Source organism: Pinus tabuliformis, chromosome 3_2, assembly GCF_031772625.1.
Source record: "Pinus tabuliformis cultivar Carrire ecotype Pingquan chromosome 3_2, CPIR1, whole genome shotgun sequence".
NCBI lineage: Eukaryota > Viridiplantae > Streptophyta > Pinopsida > Pinales > Pinaceae > Pinus > Pinus tabuliformis.
In genome coordinates, this window is record NC_142302.1 from 456557453 (window position 1) to 456568339 (window position 10887).

Here is a 10887-nt window from a genome sequence, read left to right on the forward strand (position 1 = left end):
AAGATTGGGAACCTTGACCATGGATGAATATGTAGCATGCTTTACTTCCCTGTTGCGATACATTCCATATATGCAAGAAGAGAAAGCTAAGATCCAACGGTTTATTAGTAGTTTTCCCAACTTCATGAAGGAAAAACTAGAATTCGATTATCCCAGAACCATGGATGATGCAGTCCGGAAGGCCCACATCTGTTATCAATAGATGAAGCAGAAAAATGAGGGATCTAAAGGAGCTACTGCCAAGAAAATGAGGAATTTACCACCAAACAGGCATCAGAAATCCATACATGGCAGAAACAATCAGCAAAGGACCTTCGGAAAATTTGCAAGAAATCTGCCCAGAACTCAGACATTCACTGAGAATAGACAACCTAAAGGAATTAGCAGAACTGCTACTGAACAACCACCAAAACCGCCACTGCAATGTTGGGGATGCGGAGAAGCACATTATTACAAAAATTGCCTGCACAAAGCTTGAATTGAGAAACTTTCTAACATGCAAGAAGCCTCTATGGTAGGGGATATCGCAAGGAGCATGCCCAGAATTAATGTTGCCTTGGACGATCATCAGGCAGAATATCAGCCCACCATGATCGAATGCGAAGGTATGATTGTTGATCAATCTGTTTCTGTTTTATTTGATCCAGGTGCTAGCCTAAGTTACATTAGTCCTAAAGTGGTAGAAAGATGTCAACTGCAAAGCAGTAAATATAAGCAGTCGTGGCTAGTTCAACTAGCTACTGGAACAAAAAGAAAGGTGTCAGCTAAAACAGAAAACTGCCCTATAATAGTTTCAGGACAGCCTATCCGAGTTAACCTGAATATTCTTCCCCTGGGCTCATATGATGTATTAATAGGGATGGATTGGTTAGAAGGTCGTTGGTCCCTGGTGGATTGCAAAGAAAAGTCTATAAGTTATCTTACCGAGTCAGGACAACAGAAGGAAATTCAGGGAATCAAGAAAAATATCAAGTTGTGCCCTATTACAACCAATCAGCTCGGAAGATGTATAAGGAAAGGTTGCCAGATTTATGTTGTTATAAGGTACTGCAATGATAAAAATAAAATGACCTCTTTAGAGAATATCCCTGTAATCCAGGATTTCTTAAACGTATTTCCTGAATCTATTCCTGGATTACCACCAAGGCGGGATATCGATTTTACCATTGATCTAGTGCCTGGAGCAGCCCCTGTTTCGAAAGCCCCTTATCGTATGAGTGTTCCAGAGTTGAATGAACTTAAAATGCAGCTGCAGGAGGCATTAGATAAAGGGTACATATGCTCAAGTGTGTCTCCTTGGGAAGCCCCAGTGCTGTTTGTACACAAAAAGGAAGAAACCTTACAATTATGCATTGACTATCATCAGCTAAATAAGCTAACCATCAAGAACAAGTACCCGCTACCTCACATCGATGACTTATTTGATCAAGTGCAGGGAGCTAGTGTGTTCTCGAAAATTGATTTAAGGTTAGATACCACCAAATCAGAATAAAGGATGAAGACATCTATAAAACCACATTCCAAACTCGTTATGGACATTACGAGTTCGTGGTACTTCCTTTTGGCCTTACCAATGCACCAGCCACATTCATGAGCCTAATGCATGGTATTTTCCAGCCATTTCTAGATAAATTTGTACTGATTTTTATCGATGATATACTAATCTACTCTAAAAACCAGGAGGAACATGAGCAACACTTGAGAATGGTACTACATATTTTGCAAGAAAACCAGTTGTACGCAAAGTTTAGCAAGTGTGATTTTTACAAAGATCAAATCCAGTACCTAGGCCATGTTATATCAGCAGAAGGGATAGCAATGGATCCATAAAAAATCAAAACTATTATGGAATGGACCAAACCAAAAAATGTGGTTGACATAAGATCCTTCTTGGGCTTGGCGGGGTATTACCCTTGATTTATTAAGTTTTTTTCAAAAATAGCCTTCCCAATGACTTCACTTCATAAAAAGGGACAATATTTCCACTGGACAACAAAATTCCAGCAAAGTTTTGAGCAGCTAAAACAATTTCTTCCAACCTCTCTGGTGCTAAAGGTAGCAGATCCAGAAAAATCCTTTGTAGTATGTACAGATGCAAGAAAAGAAGGCGTCAATGGAGTATTAACTCAGGAGGGAAAGGCCATTGCCTATGAGTCATGAAAACTAAAGGATTATGAGCAACACTACTCTGCTTATGATTTGGAGTTGACCACAATAGTGCATGCACTAAAGATGTCGTGACACTATCTTTTGGGAAAGAAATTTCTGTTGTTAACTGTCGATAGCAGTCTAAAAAATTTCTTTAATCAATCTAATTTAAATGCACACCAGACCATATGGACTGCATTCTTGAGTGAATATGATTTTGACTTGAAACACATCAAAGGAAAACAAAACCGAGTAGCTAATGCTTTAAGAAGAAAATTACATTGCATCTATGAAGTACATTTCAGTCGAGCACAATCTAATCTACTGGAGGTTATCCAAGAGGCATCCCTCAAGGATCCAGAATATGCATTCTTATGGAAGCAAGCTTCAGAAGCTCAAGAAAGAGGGAAACAATGTGAGTATGCAATTAATTCTGATAAAATGTTAACATTTAGAAATAGGATTTACATTCCTAACCAAATTTTTGTGAAGTAGATGTTATTAGATGAGTTTCATAGGAAACCTTATGCCACCCACCCAGGATACCAGAAATTGTATTATGCCATTAAGAAAAGTTATTTCTGGCCCAGTTTATGAAAAGATGTGGCTGAGTATTTATCCAAGTGCTTAGAGTGCCAATTGGTGAAAGCAGAACATCAACATCCTGCGGGTCTATTGCAACCGCTACCCATTCCGAAATGGAAATGGGAGACCATCACTCTAGACTTTATCACTGGATTGCCTCATACCAAAAAGCAACATGACTCAATCATGGTGGTTGTAGACAAGCTGAGCAAGACAACTCATTTCATTCCTGTAAAATACACCGATAAAATGGTGGAGATTACGAACATATTTATGAGAGAAATCTTCCGCCTACACGAGATACCCTTAGGGGTGATCTCTGATAGGGATGTAAAATTTACATCTGCTTTCTGGAAAAATCTCTTTGTAGGACTGGGTACCCAAATCCATTTCAGCACTGCTTACCATTCTTAGACAGATGGTCAGACAAAGTGAGTAAATCAAGTCCTGGAAGATATGTTGCAAATGTTTGTAATGCAACAACCACAGAAGTGGGAAGATTACCTCCACTTGGTAGAATTTGCCTACAATAACGGGCATCATGAATCTTTGGGTATGAGTCCTTTCAAAGTACTTTACAGAAGAAAGTGTCGGGTACCCATGGACTGGAATAGTCCAGATAATAAATTAGCATTGGGTCCCGATATGCTAGCGGAAATGGAGGCTACTGTTAAGAAGGTTTGCCAGAACTTAAAGGTAGTACAGGATAGGCAAAAAGTGTATGCAGACAAGAAGAGAACTCATAAAGAATTCCAGCTGGGTGATCATGTGTATCTAAAGGTGAAACCTCAGAAGAGCACCTTGCAATGGAAAGGTTGTGCAAAATTGGCACCACGATACTGTGGACCTTTCCAAATTTTGGAACGGATTGGGCCCGTGGCATATAAACTAGCACTACCAGGCCACATCCGAGTACACAATGTCTTTCATGTGTCCTTATTAAAAAAGTATATTTACGACCCTCGACATATTATTAACTGGGAAAGCATTCAGGTAATGATAAAATAGAAAGCAATATGTTAAAGAGTTGTTGTTTTGGAATGTTCTGACAGAAGATTATGAATGTGTAGGTAGAACCCGAGGGAGAATTTCTGGAAGAGCCTCTTCATATCCTTGATCAGAGAGAAACCACCTTGCGGAGGTGAGCCATCATCCAATTTAAAGTGTCGTGGAAGCACTTTTGCCCAGATGAGGCTACTTCGGAAAAAGAGGAGGCCATGCAAAAATCTTATCCTGCACTATTTACGTAGAGGAAGAACATCAAGTGTGGTGTTCCTCTCAAGGGGAGGGAGCTGTAACGTATAGTGAGACGTCATGAATTGTTTTTACCAAGTTTAATTTCATTTATGTTTTATTTAAACTATTAAAACTATAGGGCTTAAATCGATAGAACAAATACTGTTAATTCTTAATTAAAATACTTTGGACCAGATTGTTAAAAGATCAAAGAAACGATTGAATTAACTTCTAAGAATAGTTACAACTATTCCTGCATCCTTTTCCTTAAGAGGAAAAAGGGTAGAACCCTAGGGGGGTTGAAGAAAAAAGAGGACTGTGAAGAATTCTTCCTTGAGTTGGCAAACATAACCAGTGGGAAAGAAAATTGTGGTAACAGTTGTGGGATATGAGACTTGAGGCTGGACAGAGTCTTGACGCCTAAGGTACCCAGTTGTTCCTGATTGATGGAAGTGGAAGGGCTTGGAGAGGGAATCTGGACGTAATTGTCAGTTCTGAGGTTGGGTGGTGAGATCTTCCAAATATTTAATTGTGCATTACTAAAGACAGATAAGTGATACTATCATGTTAATTATTATCACCAGAGAAGATAGAATGTTTACTGTAAGTAGAAAGTATAGAAATGATTTAGCATTAGTAAATGACATCTATTAATTTATGAGTAGAATAGTAAAAATGGATGATAATATGCATTACTAATGGTTATTGATATATATAAATGTAAACTGCCATGTAGCAAGAAAGTTGATTTAATAGGTAGACAGTGTTAAAGACAGTTGTTACTTTAACCCAAAAACATCTAAGTGGAAACAGTAAAGCAAATACCCTATCTGTTCTTTGTAGGCTATAAATAAATGAATTGTGTGAGACTGTAAAATTATTCATATTGCAATATATGTCTAAATACCAGTAATTCAATATACTTAGGAAATCTTTTCTCAAAGTGTAGAATGAAGTCAACATGGAGAACCTTTCTCTACACATTCAGATTAAATATATAGTCGGATTGTATTTCAACATACACCTAGGGTTTGTAGCCTTGGACGAGTTTGGAAAGAACTCATCTAGAGCTGTGTACTCTGGTTCCTTTAACTGAATTCCATAATTTCTAATCATACCTATCACACTTACATTTAAGCTGCCTGTTAAATTCACTTAAAACGAATGGTGTAGCTCACCAAATCTATTGGAAAAAATCATACAAAACAAATACCCCACGGGTAATTACAATCAACCATTCCAAACTCAGTCACTGACTCTACAATAAATCGGAATATGTATTAAAACCCAAAATTCATTGACAGATCAAATTATAAATGTATCTTGATGGGAACAATCCAATTTTGAGATACTATACAAAAATTCATAAATAAGTTCTATGAAGTGTTCGAAGAGAACATGCATGAAAATACCTGAGCAATATAAACCTGGGATGGCTTATATAAGCTGATAATATCCAAAAACAACAAATATTGCTACAAATCATAATTAACAACACATCCTGGCCATGGCCTCAAACACCAACTACTACAACTCCTGAAACCCTCTGTCTCAGAAACCAGTTCACAGAACCAAGGCACACAAGCGTAGATTCCAACACACCTGGAAAGTGAGGAGAGAAGCGGAGCTTAGCAGGGAGTTCATTCTTGAACATGCACATAACAAATGAGGGTTTCGAACCAGCTTCAGAGACCCTACCTGCACAACAAATCAACTATGAGAAAAGCAGCCTGTATAATAACTCGATCCATATCGACAAACCATGGTAGATAGGGATGGCTTACTTGTGCGAGAGCTGGGTAGCCATCGAAGTCGTGACCTAGCCTGCACAGAACCAGAATACCTCAACTGAGGAAGAAATGGAAATCATATAAACTTAAAGACATTAAATCATCAGTTGAACAATGTTTACCTCAGGTTGTTGTGGTAGCAACTTTCTCCTCGAGATTGCTAAAGACCAAGTCATGCCCTCCATCGTTGTTCCAAAATGCCTAAGAACCCATCAAGTAACTCAAGAAATGCCACAGCATTCCATCACAGTGGAGGAAAAAAGAATTACCAGAATAACATGAGTAACAAGCGGGACAAAGATAGGCACTTGAAGCTTCAGAGGAGAAATGGCTGAAGCTTTTCACAGGGTCGCCATAACAGAGCAGAGCGTCGAGATAGAGCATAGCCAAATGAACCAGTTTTTCCACCAAAAGAGTCAATAAACCCTCCAGCCAAACTCAAACAATCAAGACTGTAAATCATAGCAGATCGAGCGGCAGATAGGCAGTCGGAGTAGTTTCGAGACTCTTCCAAGGTAGGGTAGGGAGGGTCACTAACGCCATCACAGGTGGCGAGTACAGGCATGCATGAACCAAGCAGGAGGAGACCTCAGGACTTTTCCGCATTAATGGAGGAAAGTCTGCCTAAGGTCGATCAAGGTGCGCGAAATCAATACATGTAGATGTGGAGTGAACCACGTAGGTTGCCATCGTGGAGATCACATACCAACCCTACAGCATAATCTGTAACCCCAAACCATAATACCATCAAACTTTGTTAATACGGTTCAATCATATTCGTCCACGAAGTGATAGACCAAGTAAATGTAAGAAATTATTTTCATAATGATTATTGTATGATAGGTAATTTTTTTTTTTTTATAGATAAGATGTTACATACAATTTAACATGATTAATTAGCCATGCAACCTTTTAAAAATTCAATGCACATATAACAATATTGAAAAATATTTCTTTTGTTTTCATAGCTTAGGCTTGCCTATCTAATTCCTTGCTAACAGTATCTCTGCGAATTCATTTACAAGTTTTCTCGTCTATGGTATTTTCCTCCCTGCAACTTCACTTTCATTCCCCTTTTCTCATACCTTCCTTACATTCAGTTTTACGAGCGTTAAAAGTAGATGGTAACTAGTTCTTGATATTGTCCAAGAAGAATGAGTCTTTTAAACCACCCCACCGTATAGGCCAATAATGTTAGGGAACGGATAATCCCTTTTGGTAGTTACAACCAGGTCCACCTTAACTAAATCTTAATGAAAATGTTAGTCACATGTTAGATTAATAATATCTTTATTTTATAAAGATGCGAATTTACGAGAGTTTTCTTACAGGGATATTACAGTTTTTATGTGCTCTAGTGAAATCTGTGGTCATCTGACTTTGTTATGAAGTAAAGTAATGATCATTGTTTGAATGATGAAATTGACAAATCACTAACTAGTTTATACGGTGTTCATCAAAATCATCACTATTTTATTTTATTGGTTTGGTTTAGCCATTTTTATTGGCTGGGTATTTTTATTGACTCAATTTTTTTAGATATCTAAAATAAATAAATAATATTTTATAGATTTCTTATATAATTATGAATAGTTGGCACTTAGCGAGTTGCCATAAATCTATCAGGTTATTTTTATACTAAATATCTTTCATTTATTTCAGCTTATTTTATTTTATAGAGATTTAGTATCCCTCATTTATTTCAATTATCAATAACCCGCACTTCCCAAGTGGCCATAAAGTTGTATTATCCTTCTGTGTGGCTATTTATAGTAAATGTTTCTCAATTTATTTTATAAACTTCATTTCAAATTACACAAATTATATTTTATTTAGGAAACCATAATTTAAAATATCAATGTTTTTTATATGAATAGCCTAACTAGTAGATTAAATAGCTATTTTTTAATAATTTTTTCTTGTCATTTTTATCTAAATCCAGTACAAATTTATAAAAATCACAAATTTAAATTGTTTAATAAATAGATTACCTTAAATGTTAAATCAATTTATTCATTCAAAAATATATTTTAAACATCAAAATAAAAAATAAATTAAATTCAAATAATTTCATTTTAAATATATTTAAATATTTTGAAATTTTTATTTTATAAAATAAAATTCAAAATAATTATTAAAATAAAATAAATTTATATTAATTTTTTAATAAATTAAACTTATTTTATATTTTAATTATTAAACATATTTAATTTATTTATATAATAATTTATTAAATAATAATTCAACAACAATTTTTCTTTAATCTAACTTATAAATATATAAAATAATAAACTAATTTCCCTTTTTTTTCTCCTCTATAATTTATAGAGAATAACCCCACAAAATATTCACCAAAAATCAAAAATAATAAAAAAAATCCCTACCCATCCATACCAGATAGCCCCACAAGATAAGCAACCACACTCATTTATTAATTTATTAATGTAATAGATTCAGCGTTTTCATTATCACTTATGTTTTCAAAATTTAAATTATATAAATTGATATTAAATTTTTCTATAATAAACACATTTTTTTATCCTTTTTATACCTTCACTAAAACTATTTTGTAACTTTTATTAAAATTAATAATAATAAAATATATATTTAACTCGTGTTCTTTTTAAATAATACTTTTAACCATACTCTTAATATATTAATAAAACAATTATTAATTAAACAAATTAATTTATAAATTAACGGTTATATATATATAGAGTAAAAGTGATTAATTTCAATTTTTTTAACATAAATCGATGAAATTTAAATTTTTTATTTTTAATAATCAATATATTAAAATACTAATAATTTTGAAAACAATATTTAATAAAAATTAAAAATTTGCATTAAATTTTTTTCTCTTTATTATAAAATATTTTAATAGAAAATTACTAAAATATTAATTATTTCTTTTAATAAAAGAAAATGTTGGCACAACACAGGCTCATAAAAAATAATACGTTTTAATTATTATTTCAAAGTAATTAGACGACAAGGCAATTTTACTCTTACTATTTATTGAAATCATAGAATAATTTTTATATTATAATATATTGACTTTAATATATTAATATTTTCAATTTTAGTTTTAATATTAATAAGTATTAATTTTATTTTTTATTAAAATTTACAAAATTAAAATTTGATTAATTTATGTCTTTAAGGGGTAGTTTAAGTGGCAATGGCAGTGGAAATAAAATCTCACCAAACCGGAGATCTTGGGTTCAATTCTTGTACTACCCTCCCCGGAAATGGGGTGAATAACGGACATGTAAAAACTCGAAAATGAGAGGGTCCTGCCTAAGCTTACAAAAGAAAAAAAAAATGATTAATTTATGTTAATAATTATATTAATATATTTAACAAACAACATTCCCTCTAAATTGTTTAGAGATACCATAGAGGGGCCTTACAATAAGTTTTTAAAGAATATAGTAAATTTACCATTGAGGCAACGATCGAGAATTTTTTTTTGAAATAGACAGAAGATAATTGAGCGTTGTGGTCATAAAAATAGAGATGGCTTCAGGGGACTCAGACTTCACCATCAAATATAAAGTGAGCGTCTAGATACTAAGGCTTGAACACACCTCGAAACAACTTACACAATATCACAATATTCCTTCCTTGTGAGCTACAAACGTTGACAACCCTACAAATAAACGAATGTAATATACCAAAACAAATTCTGAGAAGCAAATGGATACTAACCACATGCTTGTGCTTTTTCAAAATATGGAAAGAAAAAGCAACCCCGATATACTAGAAACTAGACTGGTTTGCCTCTATCTCCATGCACCCGAACCTCGAACCAACGCAATTACACCACCACGAAACCAAAATTGCAACTTTTTCCACTCCCACTACCCACACCAAGCTTTGTAGACAATCAATCGTCAAGCCACCAACAAGAATGTTATGCAACCAATACGCAATGAGGGAGACCTTGTTACACCCTTTGCCTCACGAGTTTAGACTTGAGAAACACGTGATACAACCACCACCTCTCTCGTCTATATTCCAATCAACCATATAATTTCAAATTAATTATATCGTTTTGTGGACCTTCTATATCCATTAAACTTCACAGGGACATGTTTCCATGTCCCCTCGTTTATCGACCTAGTGGGATGGCAACAACCTACGCCCCCCCCCCCCACCCACATCCCCCACCCCCCACAAAAAAATGCCTTAAGAGTCACCCCATATAAGGTTAAACCATCCTTTACAGCGAGCAACTAGCATGTATCTTTCAAGGGAGAGTTAGGCATGAGGGTCCAAGTAGTTGAAAAAGAGGTAGATGACTCTAGGCATCCATAATTCACTAGCAAGTTTGCAATTTTATTTTGTAATTTACGAACATGAAGAGAAATAAGGGCTATAATGTCAATAATAAAAGAGGCTACTATTGTTAAGAGGGATTCCCAGCACAAGCTCTAAGAAACCTTGTGAATACGAGTACCATTTTGGATCTTCCACAACATTATTATAATTTCTTGCAAGTCTCCCTCCATAATAAGCTTGGTGTAACCTTGGGCTCATGCAACCTCCAGACCTATGCAAAGTCCCATAAGTTTCATTGCATTGTTACTACCAATGCCAATTGTTGTCGAGTAAATGAAGAAATGCATACCTTTATAATCTAATGATTCAACCCCATCCCATTGAACATGGGTTCCCTTTCAAGGCCCCATCAAAATTGAGTTTTAGGAAAGAGGGTGGGAGAGGGAACCAATTTCTAGGGCTAGAGAAGGGAATGGAGGGGGAAAGTGAGGAGATCAAACATGGGGGGGAAGGAAACCAATATATTAAAAGCCTTGCCTCACTTATTGATGACTGCAATTATTGAGAGGACCATGGAAGGGCAAGAATAGATTCTTTGATCTAACAGGTAAGGGAGTTCCAAATAGAGTCTAAGGTGATAAAGGTTCCCTTGAAAATTCTCCAATTTTGTTCTTTCCATATATCCCCAGAGAAGAAATCCTAGTGACAGAGTCTAGATATGATTCAAAACTGGATTGGAGAAGGCTTGAGAGCTCCATCTTGCCGACGTGTTGAATATATTGAACAGGTCATTATTTGATCACATGGAACATTATGCTAAATAATTCCATATTCCCAATAGAAA

General features: G+C 34.9%; 1 protein-coding gene across 1 annotated transcript; it reads left to right on the forward strand.

Annotated features, from left to right (window-relative positions):
- The first annotated feature begins 511 nt into the window (after window positions 1-511).
- LOC149181267 (uncharacterized) lies at window positions 512-1492 on the forward strand. The gene has a single exon (XM_089414138.1). The coding sequence runs from the start codon at window positions 512-514 to the stop codon at window positions 1490-1492; it is 981 nt and encodes a 326-aa protein (XP_089270264.1).
- The last annotated feature ends 9395 nt before the right edge of the window (window positions 1493-10887 follow it).